Source organism: Melitaea cinxia, chromosome 21 (genome assembly GCF_905220565.1).
Source record: "Melitaea cinxia chromosome 21, ilMelCinx1.1, whole genome shotgun sequence".
Taxonomy (NCBI): Eukaryota; Metazoa; Arthropoda; class Insecta; order Lepidoptera; family Nymphalidae; genus Melitaea; species Melitaea cinxia.
Window position 1 is genome coordinate 3040537 of NC_059414.1, and position 25437 is coordinate 3065973.

General features: G+C 33.3%; 1 protein-coding gene across 1 annotated transcript; it reads right to left on the reverse strand.

Annotated features, from left to right (window-relative positions):
* Window positions 1-250: 250 nt before the first annotated feature.
* LOC123664222 lies at window positions 251-25437 on the reverse strand. Its single transcript, XM_045598817.1, has 6 exons — window positions 25423-25437; window positions 24653-24795; window positions 23457-23610; window positions 11938-12057; window positions 1514-1678; window positions 251-796 (listed from the first exon to the last, which is right to left on the reverse strand). Exons 1-6 carry the CDS (start codon window positions 25435-25437, stop codon window positions 506-508), a joined length of 888 nt encoding a protein of 295 aa, XP_045454773.1. The 3' UTR covers window positions 251-505.

Genomic DNA, 25437 nt, shown 5'->3' on the forward strand with positions numbered 1-25437 from the left:
TTCTATGTAATAAATAATATTTTCTTATAAAGAAAAAAAAAACCGCAAAAAATATTTCAATATTAATTTTTTTTATATTTGTTACTATTTTTACTATTTCCATATCGCTTATATAACGTTTTAAGTCCTGTAAAACAATCTTACATGCTAATATAATACATAAAACAAAAACAAAAAAAAAAAAAAAAAACATTTAAACAACCAAAATAATAAGCAATACAGAGAACAGGTTAGCGAATGAAACAAGCTGTTAGTAAAATTCGTTTATTGCCCAACACCAATGCACAAAAGTGATATTTTATACAAATGACAATTCACTTTAGCCAACGATGGAACAAATGTTTGTAGTCTCAAACAGCCAACTTTTGGCAATCAGTTGCCAAGCACTCAATATAAAGAATTGGTCGAAACCACTGTTCACGAACATTTGGTCAAACATTTGCTCCAATATTACAAATAATCCCCCAACATCCAATGTTAGTTGCCAAACTCTAACTACGTGTTATTAGGTGACCGCCACACTCAACCAGAAAAACTTACCGAGCTGAGACTCAGACTTTTCACTGTCCATTTGTCTTTCTATCGAAGCGCGTGGTGTGGATGATGCCTTAACTGGGACCTCATCTTGTGGTTTTCTTGAAGAATCTCGTATGAACGACCAGTCTTCCTTGAGCTTGAGGACACGTTCTCGGACCTCTGGAGAGACGGTCTGTTTCGCTGCTACACATTCTCGTTCGATGTTGTTGTAGTTTTCGAGAACTTCACGAATTTCGGTTTCTTTATCTTTTATCACCGTCTGTTAGAAAATATTGTTTATTTATATATGAATTGATAATTGCTAAATGTAGATGAAATTAGTTTTGTAAGATTAATACCATTAGTAATTTTGTTTAGTGCGTTACTTTTTTAAACGTTACTAAAATAACTAAACAAAATATATCGAATACTTTTTAATAAATCTATTGCAGATAGACTTTCTCTAAAAATTGAAGAGTATGATTAATGAAAACTACAAAGACATTTTTTTTTCTACTTTTTTATTTGTATACCAAGCAATTTGTTATCATTAACAATATAAAGAACATGAAAATTCAATTGCCAACATTTTATCGCCACCGCTATTGAGTTTCCAGTTTAAGTCAATAACAGTGTAAAATTAAAAAAAATCATCACTTTTATTAGAAATACCTACATATTTCAGAACACCTAATGGGCCCAAATTACGCTATATAATACCGCTCTACGACAACACATTGCCACAGTAGCATCACTGGTTTATGGCTGTAGCGTTAGCGACTGCGGGTTCAATCCCCGCACATGGCATTACATTTGCAATGACCATAGAGTTTGCCTTGGTCTAGACGTTTGTGCATCAATCTAGTGTGTTTCTAGACCTCCAACACAGGAGCTATCCTAGTTGGCACCGTTTAGTGTGAGGCGTTTATTTATTTATTATTTAGAAATATAGCTCCAAGTGCAAGTGAACCTATTAAGATATTGTGTCACAACTTACATCTAAATCAGACGGTGTAGCAGTGGGAACATTATCAGCTAATGCGAGCCGAGCCCGTGTCTCCATTGCCCAAGCGAGCGCGGCGTCCAACCGCGTCGTGTACTTGCCCAGAGCCGTCAGCTTGCTCTTGACGTACTCTCCGTGGGCAGACAAACTTGCTTGTGCCTATTAATAACGAAAAATTCTGTCAGCACAAAACAATAAGTACCTAAACAAAAATAAAGGCATATATACGTATTAGTTAAATTAGAAATAATAATTGTGTTTGCTGGCAAACGAAAAAAAAACCGACTTCAATTACATCGACAAGTAGGTAGACGAAAAAAATAGCCAAGTCAATACGCATTATCAAAGATTACTCCAAAAGTTGTAGTCAGATCTCGATGAAATTTAAATGTATCAAAGATTACTCCAAAAGTTGTAATCAGATCTCGATGAAATTTTAATGTGACCACATCAAAAATATCGGCTTTCGATTAAATTAAAAATCATCAAAATCGATACACCCAGTAATAAGTTATGTGGATTTTCAAGGGTTTCCCTCTTTCCCTCGATTTCTTTGGGATCCCATCATCAGATCCTGGTTTACTTATCATGATACCACACCTGGGATATCTCTTTTCCAACAAAAAAAAAGGATTATCAAAATCGGTTCATAAACGACGAACTTATCCCCGAACATACATAAAAAAATATATATATACGGTCGAATTGAGTAACCTCCTCCTTTTTTTGAAGTCGGTTAATAAACGTTTCATTGTCTTTAAGTAATATTAAATAAGCGATAATAAAGGAAAAATTCATGTCATATCTTCACCTTATTAAGAAAACCGAATATTTTAGGGTAGTTTATTTCATGCAGTTAATTATTTTTAAACAAGGTATGTCAATTCTCGTTAAAAAGTTAATAGAGCGATCGTAGCAAATTATTACCATTTTCACGTTGACTTGATTTCCACTTATTACAACAAATCTTTGTTACACACATATTGTTACTTTACTTAACAAACACAGCATATTTTTTCTAAATGGAATTTACATTCACGTATATGATAAAAACATTATAAACAAGAGCAATATAATATAACTTTATATTTTTCTAAGCCAAACTTTTTACTCCAAAGTAAACTTCAGTTTCCTAAAAGTAAAGTATGTTTCTGAAATTTAAAAAAGTTCTGCAAATAACGGTTCGAAAATATTTACGTAAACTAATGTAACTTTCACAGAGGTAGTTAGCCCGAGTCTTAAAATTTCTGTAGCGATAAGTTTTGGTACTTGTCTCTACATGATTTTAAGTGTAGGTTAAACAAAAATTCTCAATAAGACAACGTCACTTTCTTGAGAACAATTTAACACAGTTAAGAAAGATATATTAACATTCGTCAGTTTGCCTACAAAAATTACTAACAAAATTAATTTTATTACAAACGATGATTTTATTTTAATAATTAGCTCTTTTAATATTTTACTAATTTTATTTATCAACGCTATTTTCTTTACGCATGTTGGTTTTCATCAATTAAAAATCAGTAAGGATGGTTTTTCAGGAAAACCTGAAAATATAACGGCTTTTTATATTTGATTTTTCATCTATATTTAATTATTACGTAACATTGAAATCAAGAATCAATTATACAAGAGCTGACTGTAGAGGATTTGTCTCAAAAAATAGTGCACCTCAAAATATTTTACATTTTACGCAAGTTAAACACCAACTATGAGCATAAGACATTAGCGGTGCAATGAGTACGATCAGACCAGACGGAGGGCGGTAAGGGCTGTTGAGTCTAGCCGCGTGGTCCCACTTGCCCATTGTGAGTGAACTACTAATTAGATCCACTACAGAATGTTGCTTTTACCACTACATTGCTTTGCAGATTTGAAAGATACGAGGAAATGATCAATGGAAGTATTTGGTATTAAGTTTATGTCCAAATCTAAAAAGAAAGAAAGGCAATAAATAGAGGTTTCTTTGCGCTGCTCTGAGTTGTTTGTATTGGTATTTAAGATTGCGTAATGTTTGATGTTTTATTATCATGCCAGCCAATAGTTATGCCAGAAAAATAAGAAGCAACCCAACAGCATTTTCTACAAGCTTCATACTGTCGGTAGGTATTAAATTTATTCTATAAACCTGTAGGTGCATTTTTAACCGACTTCCAAAAAAGGAGGAGGTTCTCAATTCGACTGTATTGTTTTTTTTTTTATGTATGTTACATCAGAACTTTTGACCGTGTGGACCGATTTCGACAATTTTTTTTTTAATCGAAAGGTGGTGTGTGCCAATTGGTCCCATTTAAATTTATTTGAGATCTAACAACTACTTTTCGAGTTATATCTAATAATGCGTTTTTACTTGACGCTTTTTTCGTCGACCTACGTTGTATTATACCACATAACTTTCTACTGGATGTACCGATTTTGATAATTCTTTTTTTGTTGGGAAGGAGATATCCCTAGCTTAGTACCATGATAAGGAAACTAGGATTTGATGATGGGATCTCAGAGAAATCGAGGGAAACTCTTGAAAATCCGCAATAACTTTTTACTGGGTGTACCGATTTTGATAATTCTTTTTTTGTTGGAAAGAAGATATCCCTAGTTTAGTACCATGATAAGGAAACCAGGATCTGATGATGGGATCCTAGAGAAATCGAGGGAAACTCTTGAAAATCCGCAATAACTTTTTACTGGGTGTACCGATTTTGATAATTTTTAATTTAATCGAAAGCTGATGTTTGTCATGTGGTCACATAAAAATTTTATTGAGATCTGATAACTACTTTTTGAGTAATCTTTGATAACGCGTAGTTACTTGACTATTTTTTCGTCGATCTACGTTGTATTACTCGTCGATGTAATTGAAGTCGGTTTTTTTTTCGTTTGCGAGCAAACACAATTATTCAATATAATATATATAACTAGCGACCCGCCCCGGCTTCGCACGGTTGCAAAAAATATCAGTGTACCTCTATTATATTATGCATGGAATATACATATAAACCTTCCTCTTCAATCACTCAATCTATTAAAAAAACCGCATCAAAATCTGTTGCGTACTTTTAAAGATTTAAGCATAATATAGTAGAGCAACACTGATATTTTTTGAGGTTTCTTATGTAATGTCGCAAATAAACATATTTTTTGCGCTTACATTGCAAATATTTTATATTTAATAGCAGCACTGTATCCGTGCGAAGCCAGGACAGGGCGGGTCGGTTGTATTGTATAAATAGAAAATAAAACTTTTTCGGAATAACCACTTATTTATTATATTTTATTTTTTTTAATACTATGTTTCGATAAATTTACATTATATTCTTTAATTTAATGATTTTGATTTTTAAAATCAGTTTCAAACAAACAAACTCTTCCTTCCAAAATCAATTAATCTAGTCACTGTAGTAATTATTTCGAAAAATACTTCTTTGAATTAAAATACTATTTAACTACAATAAACTTGAATTCAATCTTGTATCAAAGGTATTCAAGCATTTCATTATAAACACATAAAAAAAGAACAAAGATTTTTTTAAGGAAACCGTGGAAAAGCAGAAGTAATCCATAAAAATAACAATGCGGATTATCCGGCTTCCCGCTAGTACCTTTCGAGATACCTAAAAAAGCGGTAAGGTAGAAAATATTTAACGATCGGGATTAAGTCCTGTCCTGTCCGGCTATTGTTGAACGGGGGCTAAATCAAGGAGGCGGCCGCTCACACCCCTGGGACGAGATTAGACCTGGCCTACATTATAGGGCAGTGTTTCAAACTTGAATAAAAAGAAAACATTTTTTCATCTCAAACTTGTGGCTCTTATAAATTGTTGTCTTAGCGTGGAATATCTTAACTTTATAGTTGGAAAGATAATATTTAAAGTTCGAATTGGTATCGGCACACGGAATCTCTTTATTTTTTTCTTTCTTTTGTTGTAATAACTTTTCGCATTAGATATATAAAACCAATTAAATACATACTTATGGTTATAAATCGTAGCGCATTAACGTCTCAAATTTATTAATATGATAAGTAGTTATAGTCTTAATAAATTAGTATTATAAGTAATTTTACAAATTAAAAATTTCAAATCCAATTTAGTCGAAATTAAAAACTATCAACTTAAAATAGAACTATTGTTTTAAATCATCAAAGCGAAATATTTGCTACGTTCCTCAATGTAGACTCACCATTAAAGTACGTCCAACCCCAAAATACAGTCGGGGGCCGAGGCGACCCCCACTAATTTACGTGTTCGCTATAATGTGTCGTCAGTGCAGACTGCAGCCGTGCGTGCTAATTCACTGCTGCACGCTTGCACGAGTGCACTTTTAATCATTGTTGTGGCATTCAATTGGCGGCGCTGTAATTTCGTCTGATAGCCGACTATGAGGCCGTTTCAATATTTTACAAATTGCACCTTTGCTTTAATTTGTGTGTTTCGATGAATTTAAAATAATATTTCTTTTGACATATTTCATCGTTGTTTGGTGTGTATGTGTAACGGTAAGTGGGTTGTCTATTTATGTTTATGACAATTTTTAAAAGCCTAAATAAATAGTGTCCATAGTTGCATTGACGAAATAATATTTTATATTTTTTTGACTTTCATAGTTACCTACACTATGATTTATACATTATAGTGCTTGCAATATAAGGAACTCAAAACAATCAACAACAAACACGGTAATATCTTGTATACACGAAATAAAATAAACATATGAATCGTATCCATTACAGACCTTGTATTAAAAAATAAAATTAATACATCTTTAAATATTCATTCATAGCTAAGTTAACTAAGAATCAACAAAATTTATATTTATTATAACAAGTAAATCAAAACTTTCTTAGAGACGTCTTTTAAGCTAGGAAACATTTACAATTCTGTAAAGCTGCTATCTCATTACAGCAGACAAACATTAAGTATTCGAAATAAATTAACCAGTTCCAAGCAAAACTTGTAAAGAGTGTTTCTTCAACAAGACTTGGACCACTGCCAATTTTATGATGTGTATTTTAATTATACAGCAAGTAAAAATTTATAAATGAGAAAATAAAAATGAGATTCTTTTATACTTTTGAAGAGCGTCTGCATTTGACGGGTTATACAATGAAATGTATAAAGAAAAATAATACTACATTTATATCTAGAAAGATAAAAATATACTGAAATTATTTTGTGACAAAAAACAAAGCAGTTTTTTGTTATTGTATTCTTAACATTTTATTTAGTATTTTAGAGTGTTAGTTTATTGCTATATTATACTTTGATTTGTTTTGTGTACAAGTTTTAGCCTTCTTACGACTTTATCGATTTTCTTATCAAATATATGTTAGCTTCAAAAATGAAGACACGTTGGCGCAACGATCATAGTGGTGTGGCTGTTGCCCTGACGGTTGCGGGTTTGATCCCCACACATGACAAACATATGTATGGTGTTCGTGCAGTCCTTGCGGGTCTCTCCACCATGCCTCGGGACCACATTAAACCTTCGGTCCCGGTTGTTATCGTCTTCACGTGATAGCGATCTTTACTCATAGTATGGAATATATCCGTCAACCCGCATTGGAGCAGCGTGGTGGATTAAGCTCCTTCTCCCATATGGGGAAAGCGGCCTATGCCCAACATTAGAACTACAGGCTGAAGCGCGAATAGCTTCTTTTGATCATATGTTCCTGATTTGACATAAAGACACTCTTGTAATGAAGGGCGTTCATTCTTTGATTGGATTTTATCTAATATAGTTTAACAGTGAGAACTAAGTAGTGTACAAGTTGGTTGCTGTAAATAAATGTCTTTACAAGGATCTTTGAAGATTTATTTATCACCCACATTGAATGTGAAAAGATTCTAATACAAATCATCAGTGTGCCAATATTTCACTTAATAACATAATAAGCACTTTAATTTATAATATAATAATATAAAACAAATATATATTCACTCCTCCTCCGCCTCATTTCAAACAAAAATTTATATTTTAAGAAAATATTATTTTCAGAAAAAAGATACTCTGATATTGACATATTCACTTAAAGAAACACTAACTTCTAATCCACTTCATTTATTTAATATAAAACATTACTTATCTCATATAATTTATAATACTCTACCTACACGAAACGGACGATAAATTCACACGAATTATTTAACGTGAGTTTTGTAAACTGACGAATCGTCTGACACGTAATATCTCACGTGCTAGTATTTACATTATACAAGAACACTGCGTTACAGTGTCGAAAGAAATATACGTAATTTGGACATTATACGCTGTGTGGTGACGGCATTAAAGAATATAGCCTCTCTCTTCCCGTGGATGTCGTAAAGGCGACTAAGGGATAACATAGTTCCACTACCACCTTGGAACTTAATAAGCCGACTGATGGCGGGATAACCATCTAACTGCTGGCTTTGAAATACACAGGCCGAAGACGGGCAGCAGCATCTTCGGAGCTACAAAGCCAGCCCTGCGGTCACCAACCCGCCTGCCCAGCGTGGTAACTATGGGAAAAACTAAAATTTTTGGCGCGAGCTTGTGGAGGCCTATGTCCAGTGGTGGACTGCGATAGGCTGATGTGTGTGTATGTGTGGACTTTTTATAGTAACTAGCGACCCGCCTGGCACGGTTGCAAAAACTATCAGTGTTCCTCTACTATATTATTCATGTATTATACATATAAACCCTCCTCTGGAATCGCTCTATTTACTAAAGAAAAGCGCATCAAAATCCGTTGCGTAGTTTTAAAGATCTAAGCATACAGACAGCGGGAGACGACTTTGCTTTATACTATATAATAATGAAATTTAAAATTATTTCTATTGTATTCCTAAATCACAACTTTAGATGGTACCAAGAATTATTGAAGTTATATAACTGCATTTTTTATTATTGTTTTATTTTTGTGCTATATTTATATAAAGTTATTTTTAATTATTTGTGATCTCGATTTAAAAATTGTTTCAATCATGTACATGATCAATATTTAAACTTTAAAAAAACTTTGTAACACTGCGTTCAATGAACTTATACCATTTACCATAGACAAATTAAAGTACAAATAACTCAGGTAAAGCTTTCGTGTTTCAGACTACACGTAATCGTTTTGGTTTCACGTCTAGTCTAGCTAAGACTCGTAAAACGAAATTCTGTCTAATTTTGCCATTGTTTTTTGTACAAACAACCTGTCTGTTAAAATTATTAATGGAATTCTATTTCTGTTATATCGCTGGCCCCGGGCAATAAAGCGGTATACGCCGGTTACACCCTTTTTAATGTTATTTAATTTTTGGCTTCTCTGAGTATCAATCTATCACTCTTATTTTTTTCAGTTTTTTTTATTAATATTTCGTTAGAATAAATGACAATTACCGTTTTATTGCATGGATAATTCTCTTACGACTAAGCTATGTATTATTGCATTATTCTTAAGAAAAATAACACAAAAAACCGGTGAACATCTTTACAGTAATTGTTAATGATCTTGCAATTAAAATAGTATCATCTATGAATTGTATTATACATTTTTTTAATTATTTCATTAAAAAAATATACGATTTGTTTTTAAAAAAATATTTTTATAAGCTTAAATTGGTAAAAAAAATAGCTTTCATTTGACATATTGAACGTCTGTTTTGGATCACTGTACACTGCACTATAAACAAATTAGCTTCTTTTATTTCTCCTGTAAAATTTGATTTTTGATATTACCGCTTTATTGCCCGGGGACAGCGATATATTGATGAAGGTCGAGGTCTCGTCGCAGACTTATGTAACCTTCATCTTTATGTGTGACGTTAAGATTACAAGGTATAGTCTGAGTACTTTTAAGTGTTATTTAAAAAGTAGTCTTAAGTGACACAAAACCTAACTATGTATGACTCCCAACTCTTTTCATTCTTTTTTTTTTTAAATCGACCAAATAAGTGTATGGCTCAACTGGTGGTAACCGGTTACTGCAGCCTATACACACGCCTACAATAGCAAAAGTATCGCAAGCGCGTTCCCGGCCCTACCCCCAATCCTTCCAGGCGCTCTAGTCACCTTAGTCATCACAAAAACGCAACATCGCTTGAAATCAGTATTATTTAGCTGTAATATTCTGTAAGGTCGAGGTACTTCCCCAGTTTGGCTGCTCCAGATTTTGAGCAGGATTTCCCTGTGTCAATAATCAATAAATTGTCTTTATCTTATTTTTCTCATCTAAATTCAAAATTGATAATTGTGTATATATTACGATCGATCATTTAAACGCTTCAACTCCAGTTTATCCAATAAACGATTCCTTGAAGACGTTCCTATACATCGACGCATACGTGACAATTCCGAAGAGAAAACGTATTTTCTAAAATACCAAGTCATATTGATACGACGTTCAAGAAAATATCGTTATTAAAGAGCGTAAAAGGAACCGTCATATATCATTTGGGAATATTTGTTACGTACATTCGTCTGGAAGGTTCCATTTATAACAAAAAAAAAATGTTTTTTTTTTACTCAATCACGTAGATGAATGAAACTCTGTATTTATAAGTATGAATACGATATTATTTAGATACTTAGTTTAATACTTTTAATATGCGTGTGTGTGTCAAATACATGGTAGTGTGTGTAATGTTTTTTTATTTATTTAATATATCTTTATGCATAATTTTAAAAAAATATTAACATTTTGCACCCTTCTATATAGAAACTATAAGCGAACGAAATTTCATACTCCTCCGACCGCAAAAGGGTACAAAGTTTTTGCTTCACGTATTATAATATATACCTACAGATTAATAAAAATACTCTCAGTTTTATAATCAAACTTCTAAAAGAAATATGTTCATACAAATATCAAAAACACAGACATAGCCAGACATATTGCGAAGAAAATGTCACAAGTAACCACACCATATCTAAAGAATTATATTTGAAAAACGCAAATAAATATCTAATACAAATATTATAAGTGTATCGTGATATTTCATTATTTATTTTTAAGATATAACTATGAAAAAATTTAAACTATTAATTAATTAATAATATTTACGACTTTAGTGAGTTAAAAAAGTGAGTAGAATTTATCATTATTTTTCGGTTTTACGCGCACGATAACAGTACAATGAATTTAGGTTTACTACAACAGAAATATTTTAAACGACAATTTGTAGATCAATAATGCCTATTAACACACAAAGTCCAATATATAGACGAAAGTATCTTTCTGCACATTATGAAGCCTATACAAAAGTTACCCATTGAGATCAAGATATAAATATGTAAATGCCACGTATATTCTACATTAATTTTTAAAGCTCAACTAAATCACTATAGTATCGTACAAACCTTAGTGGTATACTTTTGCTGCTTGTAATTGTGAATTTTTACATATTATTTCTTTATTTTATAATTAAATAAATAAAGAAAAATAAATGCTTAAATTCTGTGTGGCTACGGCACCAAAGAATATAGCCACCCCCTCTCTTCCCGTTGGTCTCGTGAGAGGCGACTAAGGGATAACAAGGTTCCACTACCACCTTGGAACTTAAGAAGCCGACCGATGGCGGGATAACCATCCCACTGCTGGGTTTGAAATACAGAGGCCGAAGACGGGGAGCAGCGTCTTCGGTGCGACAAAGCCAGCCCTGCGGTCACCAACCCGCCTGCCCAGCGTGGTGACTATGGGCAACATACATGAGTTCACGCATTTTTGGCGCGAACTTGTGGAGGCCTATGTCCAGCAGTGGACTGCAATAGGCTGGAATGCTTAAAATTGTGGTGAAATTGCTATTTTACATCTATCAGTAATATATACATATATGTTTATTTTAAATATATGTTTAAAATATTAAACTTATATTATTGCTATAAATAATTAAAAAGCGAGTGTGCTTTAGACCACACGACTGAAATAAAACTTCTTCAGCGACTACAGTAATATACGAAACGCAACTCTCTCTTTTTATCTTCATCCTCGCCCGATTACACTTCTCTCAACACTCTCGTCACGCATTTACCAGCTTACGCTTCGCTTCAGCCTGTAATATCACACTACTGGGCATAGGCCTCTTTCCCCATGTAAGAGAAAGATCAGTGCTTAATCCACCACGCTGCTCCAATGCGGGTTGGTGGATATATTCCTTACTATGAGTAACGATCGCTATCAGGTGTACATGATAACAACCGGGACCGACGGCTTAACGTGCTCTCCGAGGCACGGTGTGGAGACCCACAAGGACTGCAAAAACACCTAGACCACGGCATACACCTGTATGGCCAATACAAATGATTATCATGTGCGGGGATCGAACCCGCAACTGCCAGCGCAACAGGCACAATACGTGGCTGTGGCCGTTGCGCCATCGCGGCGTCACCAGCTTATTCCCCTAGTTAAGCGTTCGTAAAGAAGTTTTACTGCAAAAACCATATTTCGAACATACCTTCTCCAGTTCGTCCCGTTCGCTGCGCAGTCGCCGAGCCTCTTGCGAGTCGGGCGCGCCGTGAGCACGCAGCTGAGACTCCGCCTCGCGGATAGCCCGCCCTAGCTCTTCTTCACGGGCCTGCGTTCAAATTCATTTATATGATTACTATAAACTCGAGAAATAGTTAAGATAAATTATAGTCTATCCTGTGTGTAAGTTTCATGATAAAATTACTCAATAGTTAGCGATAATATTTAATATGTAGATGTCTGTAAATGATGGTTGAAGATCCGAATTACTTTAATATGTCTGGTACGTAGGTACGTAGGTACGTACTTGTATCATAGAATAAAATATTTTCTAAAAAGATTTCTAATTTATTAATAAAACTTTCTTCTTAATAACCTTCTTTTTCTGTCTTAGTACGATAAAGTATCTCATAGAATTGGAGAACGTTCTTCATAGCATATAGTACGTTATAATCAGTGTTTTGTACGACGCATCTCTATTTGTTTATCGCTTATTTATGACCAAAATAAAATATAATTTAGTATTAAAAAAATAACACAACAGAAAATTGTTAAAACTGTTATCATAATAAATCCCAAAAGTGATAACGAAACAAAAACAATTGAAAATTACATGAAAAAGCTACCCTTACTGTTAAAAAAGATACTGATTAATCACATCCTCAAACATCGACAACTGTACGAGTACGGTTGTCACACCATTCAAACGAATTTAATTAAAACCCTTTCAGGATACTCGTAATATCTCATATCCGATTACCGGATGTAATGCAACGAGAGGTCTACACCATAAATTTATTTTACGACCGCACAAGCCGCCGCCGTGCATTTTCAGCCAACTCCTGATGTAGCAAGATTGTATTGGACATATATAATATGTTAACTAAACTATTTGCAATTTATCCATGAAAACATTAGTCTTGTATGTACTTCCATATATATATGATTTTTGTTATGTACGAATGTAATATTTTTTTATTTTTCGTTAAATCAGTCATCAATTAATAGGGATTTACTGACCCCGTTATCAATTAAACATTAACATACGAGTCTTATGTCCGAACAAACCTCTGTTACAGGTACCAGCCGTCTGATACATGAAACTTTTAATAGAATTCCTTTTTTTTTCTTTGACCCTTAAATACAAGATTGACAAAAATTGGGATTCCTATCTTAATAAGGAAATTAGGAAAAAACAAGTCAATACAAAAGCTACTTCACCATTAGTTAAAAGAAATAATTACAGATGATTTGAATTTATCATTTTATCAAGATTCGTTTGTTTCGCCACTGCAAAACGGTGAATTAAAACATGAATATTGATAGGAATTCGTTTCTAGAAAGATTAAGAAATCCATTAAGCATAGATAAATATAAGCATACATAATGTCGATCATTTTTCCGAGCCCAGATAACATCATAAAAATCTTATTTTTCGTCTAAAATGAACGATTGATGAAAACAAACCACGAGATGTAACGTAAACTTAAAATTTGAAGAATTCGTAAATATTATTTTAATAAGCAGACCACGTGTTTTTCTATTACGTGTTTATTGATTAAGGCATGGTTCCTATATAAAAATATAACAAAATCTTCATGTTTTGATAGCTTGTTATATCCTCTTCTATCTGTCTTGAAGTGGACTTTATCTAATTGCTGCCGTAACGAGTAAACGACAAAGTTATAAAATATGTTTTACTCTACACCGCTACAAGAAAAAAAAAATTAAAAATTTATATTGAAAAAAAAAACTATTTTTTGGAAGTCTATACATATGTCGTTCTCATTAAATTTTACACAATTATTACGTAGAGAAATTTAATCCATTGCAGTAAACCTAGATTTAAATATAAACTGAAAATATCATCACCTATTAATTTAAAGTGTAAAACTGGAAAAAATTCCCATTTGGGTTCGTGTAATTAACAAATGCTTCAACACAATGACAATTAACGAACTGTTATTTCAGTGATATTGGCAATATACTGACAGCATTAATCATGGCATCAGTAATGTAAAAGACGAACAGTTACAGTGAGATAAGCCGTGTAACACGAACGGATTACATAGTAATCAGTCTAATTCTTTTTTCTTTTTACAATAATTGGCAGGTTTTTTTAAGAGTAACTGCGGAGTTTCTTATCGATTTTTCTACGCCCTCATTAATAAAACCTAGAATTTGGTTCACATTAACAGTAAGCAATTTTTTTACAGATTAATATAATTATAATCTGTAAAACAATAAAAGAGCTTTTGTAGATTATTTGAATAAAGAACATTTTGTTTTTGAAGCAAAAAACATACAACACTGTACAATATGTTGTATATTTAGTAATTATCATCAAATTAAGATTTTTAATGACACGTAAAAAGATATTTTTGGAATCATATTTAATAATAAACAATAATAAATGCTTCACACTTCACACTCAACGGCCCACAGTAGGATTTTCTCATGAGTCGGGGATCCGTAAAACCACTCAATACCATGACAAACATTTATATGGCCAACACAAATATCTGTCGTGAGCGAGGACCAAAAGCGCAACCGCCAGCGCATCAGACAATACTGTGACACCAACGCGTCGTCATTTATCTTTTTTTTTTTGTTATAATTTATTACAAAACATAATTATAACGATCTCATTAAGTGACAACCACTAACCAAAACAGAAATACATTTAAAAAAAAACGTAATACCAAACCGTCAGAATCGCTACATTTAAATTTGAACATTTAAAAATTTAAAATGACCGTTTGTGAATACTGTTACAATAAAATGCAACGCGCCGGAAATAAAACACAACTGACAAATCGTTAGGAACACAGCCGCGGCAATAGCGCTTTCACGGTTATTCTATTACGATAACATTTTTATCTCAATACATATTGTTTACGGGAAAACTTTTAATTAGAAATCATTTAGTGAAACTTATGAATGATCGATATTAGTTGTAACTTTCATTTTTATTATATACTGCTAAAATAAGTGTATCACCAAATGTTAAAAATATTTTTGACCTGATCATAAAAAAAAATCTTACATTTAAGTATTAGTAGGATGAGAATTCTGTGGGGACCAGCGCGCACAAAACAGAATCACAAACAAAATGACACTTAAAATGGTACATCACAATTTGTACACTTACACCGACACTACAACCTCCTGTGCCCCTAGGTTGTCTGGAGATCGCTTTTCAGCGATAAGGCCACTCTTTTTACCTTATGATACTTTGTTAAAATCAATTCAATATGTATTATTATTGTTTTGGTGTATAATAAAGTGTATTGTTATGTTATGACGACAAACATCTCCATAACCTAAAAAAAATATTTGTCATAAGTGTTACCAGTGCAATCTATCGTATCGTTGCATTGATTATTAAAAAAAATCTTGAACAGTTTTAAACGGCAGTAAAAATAAGAAAGCACATGTTAATTTTGTTTGTCCATAACTCCGGCAAATCCAATTAAACACGCTTTGCCTTTAATAATAATTCACTCGTAAAACCTTTAAAAATCCTTATACAAAACGGACACTCACGGAAATGCTCAGCGAGAGACTAACACAAATATACACAGAGTTCTGTACCTATCATTTTAAAATTTACAATATATCAATTGATTTTCATCTTTAGTCAGTTAATGATAATGTTGAAAGTAATCTGCCGCGATGTCTGTTCATATGCCGTTCTGATTTCGAAGTGAACACAGAAGGATAGGACAGCAATATTTTCATGGTTTCAGAAATAGATTGCGCTTGGTAGGTGTGATAATATATTATAATTTTTATATTTATTTATTATTTTTGTATTTGTTATGAGAAAACTTTCACTTGAAATACGGATTATTTTAATGAATTACATTCAGCCGATTAACCAAAACCTAAATAAAAATAATATTACGAGATCTAGAACATACTTTGACGTAGAGTCTATTATGTATATAATGTGTTTTATAGTCAACCATATACGGTCAATACGACCACAGTATATTCTTGTCAAAACTGTACATTGAATATTTTTTTAAAAGAATACTTGGGGTGTGATCTACAATCGATACCGAAGCCAAAAATATGGTTTTTAGAATTTTTGTCTGTTTGTCTGTTTATCTGTTTGTCTGCATGTATGTCCGAGATAAACTCAAAAAGCACCGCATGGATTTACTTCAAATTTGGCACGAATATTATTAAGAAGTCGGGTCAACATATAGGCTACATAATATCACGCTATCGCCTACGGGGAACGAGCAGTGAACCTTTATTACTTCAACGCATTCTGTAACAACGTGTAATGTAACGACGCATATTTGAATGTTATTGTTATTATGTTAATAACCATGCTATAAGCTAGCTTCACACTATAAATAAAGACATTCTGTAGTATATTTAGTATCAGCATTGCACCCGTGCGAAGCCGGGGCGGGTCGCTAGTTCTAACATAAGAATAATAAATCGACATAACAAAGCAACATTTCTAGTTTGTACAAAAAAAATATATTAATAATAATATTCTTCATTGCACACCATTAGACCCAAGATGTACAAAGGCGGTCTCATCGCTAAAAGAGCGATTATCATAAAAAGCGAAAAAAAGCATTTATCATAAAAAAAGTATTATAGTTATAAACATTATTACTGTCATTTTGCTCCGTTCAACTAAATAGACGAAACTTCAAAATATTTCGATATAAAATTAATATGTAAATCCGATTTTTAAACGTTCGTATACCAAGTTTCATTTTAAACCAATCTTTAGTTTTATAATCCGAGTAACAAACAGCAACTACAAATAATTCTATAGTTAATTACGGTAGCGGTTATAAATTTCCTTTGTTATAACTGAAATCTAATTTTGGGCATAGCGTTAATGGCGTGCATCGCGTAAACAACACAAAGCACTACACCACTGCGATGATAGCTCGACTTCCATGCATACTCGTGTTAAACGATTTTCATACAACAAAAGCCATTCAAATGTGTACATTCATTCATTACATTCATTTATTTTTATAGAAATTTTAACGAGAAGTGACAGTTACCCTCAACCAAGGCGTCTGCGAAATATAGGGAGTTTTGTAATGAAAATCGTGATAAATCTCGTAGAATCACGTGTTCATAGTGACCGTGCTAATATACTGTAATAAGAAATTAGATTATATCCTGAAAATCAATAGAAGAATAAGGACTGTGCTTTTTCAAAAACAGGGGGTTTTACAAATTGAATAGAAAAGCAGAAGATTAGTAGCACGCGCGTTTACGCTTACTATTGACTTGATACTAAAAGACCTGACATTGCGTTTCTGATAATAAAAGACCTGCTCAAAGAATGCGTTCCAAGCACCTAGTTTTTCCACACTCTCTACTTTCGATAATAAAGAGGTTATTAATAAAGGAAAAAACAAAATCGAAATTGACAAACAAATATCAAAATTATAAATAAAATAATCTATAGTGACATTAGCTTTATTGCATTATTAATAAAACAAAGATATAGTTATTGCCATATGTAATCACATATATATAATTTTTTTTTTGTATTTATTTAAAATATTCTAATCCCATAATTCCTTTTTGATATCGACGCGAACGCCACCGTACAGATTTCACAACAAACAGCTATTTAAAGCTCGCCCGAAATAAAATATCACTATTTACACACTTGCACTAACATTCCTGATATTTACGAACGAATTTTTATTATGTTTCATTATATGACATTTATATTCCTTTCTCGCAAAACGCTACAAATGTTTTATATGAATCTACATTCGCTTTTTGTTTAGAACGAAACACTTATACACACGTTACATTGAATGAATACGTTACATCTATACATATAATAAAATAGTAGGAAAGTCAAAACTGTACATTGAATATTTTTTTAAAAGAATATTTGGGGAGTAATCTACAATTGATACCGAAGCCAAAAATATAGTTTTTAGAATTTTTGTCTGTTTGTCTGTATGTATGTCCGGGATAAACTCAAAAACTACTGCATGGAATTACTTCAAATTTGGCACGAATATTATTAAGAAGTCGGGTCAACATATAGGCTACATATTATCACGCTATCACCTACGGGGAACGAGCAGTGAACCTTTATTTCTTAATTATTAATAATCACAATATTACTTTACAAAGCAACATACATTCATACACATAATAGATAATAACGATAAAAATCATCATACTTAATCATATAGCATAAATGAACCACAATACAAACATCACAATCAAGATACATTATAATTATAAAAATTTAACAAATTGTACTTAAATTTTGAAAGATTGTCTGAAAAAATACACAAAATGTCGTAATTAATGTGCAGTAATGGAAATGGTAAATGATTGTTTATTCGCTAAATCATCTTTGTATTCCAATGACGTAATTATCCGAAACTAATTCAACAAAAATATTTGTAGTCTCAGACTCGCTTTTTTCATTTATTCTTTTTACATGTAAACTTTTTCACTTTACCTTCGAGACAAGTCTGGTGAACTTTAGCGACGACAGAAATTACAAAGTTTTCGTTTGCGATACGGTTCATTCGTTTAATTTAGATGTTTTTTTTTTCATTTATTTAAATAAAAATGTACAACACACTACATAAGTTATCATTATTAAATGTAATAAATGTTTTGGGATAATTGGGAATACCTTTATTTGCAATTCTATCTGACCCAGCCGGTTTACCCAGTGTGTATATGTGTTATAGCATGGTGTTTATTGTATGTGATGTTTATAGACAGACAAAAAATATTTTTTGACTGATACTGAATAATAACTTTTTTGTTAAATCCCACGCGGACGAAGTCGCGCGCACAGCTAGTCATTAATATTTTTTTGAATTCTGCATGATTATTGACAACAATTTTGATGTTATGTTTACAATTGAAAGCATTTTTATAATAACAAAAGAGATAGGAGATAGGATTAAGTAAGAAAATTTTGTCACATAATTTTATATAGCCCATGGGGCAGGTTGATGGCTTGAATTGCCAGCAGGAAATTATTTCGATCGGGCCCCGGTATTATATCCTCAACTAGGCACGTCTGCTCTCACGGTCTTGTTACAGTTGTAGATCATAGGTGGATTGATATCGTAGTGGTTCAAATCGATAGTTTTTACAATCTATTAATTTGATTTAGCGTTGATTTGATTGAATTTGACTAGCCCGTTGGCGTAGTTTGTAGTGGCCCTGTTTTTTAACAGCTGGGCGGAAAAGTTCGTAGGCTAACATATTTTTTTCTTTGATAAAATTTTTTATTTTATTATTCTATACAGTTGCCTTAGAGAGCGATATAACGATTATAGCGGTCATACAATTTTTCGATACCATTTTATGTAGTACGAATAATAAATAGGCCCCAGATTCGGCGAATATCTCATGGACGCTAAATTTCTTCCAGCAAGCATTCACAAGCATATTTAGGAACAGACGACCTTGTGAGTTGTGTACGCTGATGGTAAATGACACTATCTATACTAATATAAAGCTGAAGAGTTTGTTTGTTTGTTTGAACGCGCTAATTTTAGGAACTACTGGTCCGATTTGCAAAATTCTTTCAGTGTTAGATACCCCATTTATCGAGGAAAGCTATAGGCTACATAGCATCACGCTAAGACTAATAGAAGCGGAGCACCAATGAAGAATGTTCAAAATCGGGGTTTTTCCTTTTGAGAGCTTCCGCTGCGTGCGCTGCAGTTTCGCAAAAATCATGTAGGACAGAATTGTTTCTATTCCACGCGGACGAAGTCGCGGGCAGAAGATAGTGTATGATAAAAATCATTTGAAAGCTTATTCATACTGCTTTGATGTGTGGGTTAAGGCTCAGTAAACACGTAACAGGTTTTTATTCTTATCAGTTTATTGTTTTATAATACGTACTTTTATTCGAGTATCGATCAAATATTCATGGCAATAATATTTAACATAATTACCGGCCTTAGTAGGTTTGTAAGTTTTAAAAAGCTAAGGTTGTGAGATTGACGTTTTGAGCGTTACAGCATAAACTTGGTACCTTTATATTCATACTAGCGACCCGCTCCGGCTTCGCACGGGTGCAGTGCTGATATTAAATATATTACAGAATGTCATTATTTATAGTGTGAAGCTAGCTTATAGCATGGCTATTAACATAATAACAACAACATTCAAATATGCATCGTTAGATTACACGTTGTTACAGAATTATTGTACCATTACCCTATTATAGATAAAGGGTTGTCCTAAAAGAAAAAAAAAATCAAACTATTTTTTAAAATTGTGTTTTCTCTATTATCACAAAATAAATCTATTAACACGTTAAGCTCACTGACAAAAATGAAAAATAATAACATAGATTTATTAACAAAATTATATCTCCCGGCAGCCTTACGATATTATTGGCGAAGACATTTATAGTATGTTAGAACCTATAACTCGAACGTAATGTTTTATGTCCTAGACCGTAATCGAAGTTCAGTTGTAACCCTATCTTTTGCTTACCCTTCCACTTCTATTGGACTGATTTATTGTATATAGCTTGGGTATTTAGTAGATGTTGTATTATACCACTCTCTTGTACCATCCTATGAGTTATACATTTCTTAAAACGGAACTATCTAGCACCGAAACTTCCATTTCTATCAAAGTGTTTTTGTACATAGCATATGAATGGTATGTTTGTATCGAACCTGTACATAGTATATTTAAATAGTTATATATTTCTCGAAACGGAACCCTAAAATCAGACGAATAAATGAGAGTCCGCTGAATAAACGTCGCGATCGCAAGAGACAACTTCCGGCGGCGCCTTTCACTTCCTATCTCGTCCCGGTCGAATATTTCGTTTAGGGAATCCATATTTCATATTTTTGACTTGAAATCAATCGGTAAATATTGTACTATCATTTTTAGTAGCAAAATCGACAAAAGTTTATCTTGCACATATGTTACTGATAGTCTAACAGCAGAAAGCAACAAAGGCCTTTAAGGTCTATTTCACCTCAACTAATAAACTTTAGTTTCAGAGGTAACGAATAGAAATATCAGACAAATAATTTGAAGTTTTATCATTCAAAAAAATATGTCACAATTTTGTCCGTCGGATAACGATATATGTGAGATAACTGAAACACTATTAGCTCACGATGAAATTGATCATAAGTATTTTTTTATTTCATCACTAGATGTCGCAAGCATTTCTGATATCCATCACATTGACATTATCTGATACATTACTGCAAGACATTTTTAAACGTCGAGAACAGTTATTTTATTTTTATATTTTTTTTATTTTTTATAGCACAAAGTCATCATTCACAAAGAACTTACATAGATCTTGAAATCAAAGATCAAACAATCTAATCGTCTCTTAAAACAACAGAATTACTCATAAGTAAAAAGAAACAGCTAAAACTCTCAACACATTTGTATGTGTATATTATATTATTAGAATCTTTATTATTGGTGGTAAAAAGTAGAGATGCCACGAATATTCGGCAATTATTCGGTATTCGGCTATTCGGCCTCTTTTTTTCGCTATTCGGTATTCGGCCGAATATAGTTAACCATTTGGCCGAATACCGAATAGCATTTTTTTTATTTCCTACTAACTGTTTTTCCGCGACTTCGCGTAAATTATAGCCCATGTCCTTTCTAAGGCTCTAGAGTATCTGTGTACCAAATTTCATTTAAATCGGTTCAGCAGTTTGGGCGTGAAATCGTGATAAACAGATTTACTTCCTTATTTATGATAAAATACAGTAAGGATTACCAAATAAATTATGAAAAATAGTCAAAATATTACTCACAAAGATATTTATTTAACCAAAAAAGAACTAACAAATTAATATTTAAAATCTACCAGTGGTAAGAAACAAACATAACAAACAAACTGCCAGTTTCTTGTCTTCACTATAAATTTCATAAAAGTTCCAAATAGGCAATTTCTTACAAATGGATTCATTTAACTTTACTCGAATCAACGGTGATATTTCTTATGGTAACCAATCACATTAAATGTTATATCGTAGAATACAGTACGTACGATGCACCAACGACCAACAAATAAAGCAGGTTGTAACACGACCGCGAAGTACGTATTACTTCAGCGATGCAAGTTTCGTACGGTGACGAGTTGTGTCTTGTCGCCCGTGAAAAGTACTAAGTGTGGCCGAATGTTCGGCGCTTCGGCCAAGAGCCTCGCCGAACATTCGGTATTCGGTATTCGGCCAAATTACTATTCGTGGCATCTCTAGTAAAAAGACATAAAATATCAATATTTTTGATTCATTTTTGTGTCTCGTTTCTTTTTTGAAAATGTAATTAAGTATATTACTTAATCAAATTTATAATCTACCCAATCAACATCTTGAGATTATTTTTTTTTATTTAAATTTCTTCTCAATTCGAGGGTAACTCAATATTTAAGGCATTCAATGAAAAATTATTAAATTTACTATGTCTAGTCAGTTTACAAGTTTAGGAATAACGAGCGCCTGAAACGGACATACAGAATGGGCTTATCCGTGGAGTAACGGAGCGAATCGTCCACGATACGACATTTACCCCTCAACAAATAAAAACAAAACCAGTATCAACAAGGCCGCTAACTTTAAACTTTATAGACTCTGTAATACGAACTAAATGGCTTTAAACTTTGTTCAAATATTTGTTCCAGACAAATATTTGACTATTTGTGTAAAATTAGACTCTATATTGATAGACACTAGGTTGATTTTCGCTTGTTGTCGTTTTGTATACCTCTGGCGTTTTGCCAGTTACGGGTAAGCTGAACTGTGACAGTATGAGTTTCGCATTGCAAATACACAATACGTCTTGTATTGTTGGATGACCGTCTTGTGATGTCGAGCAAATATGTATTTCAACTGTAGTGTTTGTTTTATTATAACATAAATTTTAGAACTGAATTGTTGTTAACGAAACAGGGCACGTCTTTTGTATGTAAAGTTACATAGTATTTGAATTACTGTTGGGAAATTGAAAATAGAACTAAAAATGGCGTTTTTCATCGTTACTACATTATCAGAGTCAGTTATTTTCAAATCTTTGTACTATAACGTTATGTCAGATAAAGTGTAACAATCACAAATAAGACAAATATACAAACATTGATACCAAAGTAGAACTTGTACAAATATAATAATATATTAATGTTTTCACAAGGGTATTCATTAGTTTAATATGAAAATAAGTTTGTTGTTTGTTCGATTTTATCGTCTTGTTTGTTTTGTGGTTCCTTTTTTTATTTTCACATTTGTTAATTTAATTTTAAACAGATGGATGGTCGAAATTGGCCTTTATGATTATATCTCTCGTTTTTTTTAATAACTTTTTCTGTGTTGTGTACCATCCTTAATAAATAAATAATATGTTTATGGCAACACTCCAACGACATCCGAAATTATGAAAGAACACATAAATTAACATATACTTTGAAACTTACATTGAAGACGACCGTGTGTGACTAATAGAAGTATTTAAAAAAAAAAAACTTACCTTAACAAGACTCAATCGGATGGCCAGCGAAGTGTGATCCGATGGATTAGCACTGGTAGTGAGCAATAGTTCGCGAACACTGCGTAGAGCATTCTCGGCAGCGACACCAGTAGCGCTACCAGTCACTGTAGTGTTCTTGGTTGCTTCTGGGAACCTGTCGATATGAAATGTGGCTTCAAAAACTTCTTATACGTTGCTTTGGATTGTCTACATTCGGTTATAATACGAGTTTACTGATAATATGTACAAAATTGTACTAGTATGTATGTATATTGCATCCATCGGTGTCTAGAAAATGTAATCGGGTAAATATTAATTTGATATTATGCACAGTTAGATAGGTTTGATCATAAGTTACTGGTGCTTTATCTTTTTGCATTTTAACTAGGGTAAATTTGTCCACTAAAATTCTTGCGATGACAGTCACTGCTCCTTGTCTCGCTCCATCTGGGGCTGAAGGACTTCGTATTAGGAAAACAAGTAGCGGCAGCAACGCTAAACTATCACTAGGCACCCTATCAACTTTATTGAGCAGTGGTAACCCCATCAATCCCAACACGACCCAGTGAGGCGACGCGTCTGACCTATAGCTAGCGGTAGCATCCTTATCAATTCTAAACATTTTTGAATATCATATCAAAAATTGACCGCTCCAGCGGGGTTCGAACCCTCGTCTAGCTTTAGCTACTATGGAACGATGTACCCGCTAGATTGAAATTTTTGATGTGATAATTTTTATATTTCGATTTAAGCGAACCGTGGCGCCGTCTATAGTGAGTTCTTTACAGAAACCCGTAACTATTCAAAGTTTCATATTACAATGAAAATCTTTGACAGGAGACGACACCATGCTATTTTTAATATGTACGATTTTATTTTTGTGTTACCCACACATTAGGAATTCTAAACATTTTTGAATATCATATCAAAAATATTCAATTATCAATGTTAAAGCGACCAATATATCATGACAGCTCCGAGCATACACACACTATGGAGATGTTAACCTGTGGCCGGTGGTCGTGTCACGCTCGCACACAGCGCCCGCAGTATTGCATCAACCCTATACTAAAGCGACCAGTAAATGATGACACGTAGCGACGTTCGCCCACTAAGGCGCCTCGTCTCATCAACACTAGGCGACCAGTAAACGATGGCCCGTCCCGCTGTTCACCCAGCGAGGCGGCTCGTCTCACCTGTGCCTGGCGGCGTGCCGGACCCTCAGCTGGTGCGCGTCCAGCTGCTCGCGCACCGCGCCCGCCAGCGCCCCCCCACACGACCGCAGCACCACGCGGCCCAAGGCCGAGATCTCATTCGCTTCACGTTGACGAGCGCGGACCTGTGCAAGACAAAAAATCTTATTACATACTAAAAACTAAATAAATTCTTTATTTTATTATAAGTATTTGAATGTAAACATTTGTATGTAAGTTTATTATACATCTACACCACCTACCCAATTTAGATAATAAGTTTCCTTTCTATGTATGGGTTGTCTGGAAGAAATGGCTAATTAGCCATAAGTCCGCCCATTGTACTTCACTGTCTGTAACTATCTTTATGCTTTGTTTGTAATATATTTGTGGTGTACAATAAAGTATAAAAATAAAATAAATAAATATTATAAATAAAAACTATATTATACTTTATTGAGGAATTGAGCTACCTCAACACAGCAGGAAATATCCTGCTCAAAATCTGGAGCGGCCAGACTGGGGAAGTACCTCGACCTTACAGAAGATCACAGCTAAATGATACTTCTCTCAAGTAATGTTGTGTTCATGTGGTGAGTGAAAGCTAACCAGAGCTCCTGGAGAGGATCGCAGATAGAGTCGGCAACGCGTTTGCGATACTTCTGGTGTTGCAGGCGTGTACAAGCTATCAGATATGTTGAAGCGTTATAAAGCAATCATATATGGTAAACTGTCAAATATGTCAAGAAATTGTTTCTTTCTTAATTGTTCACCATCATGAGTGCCAT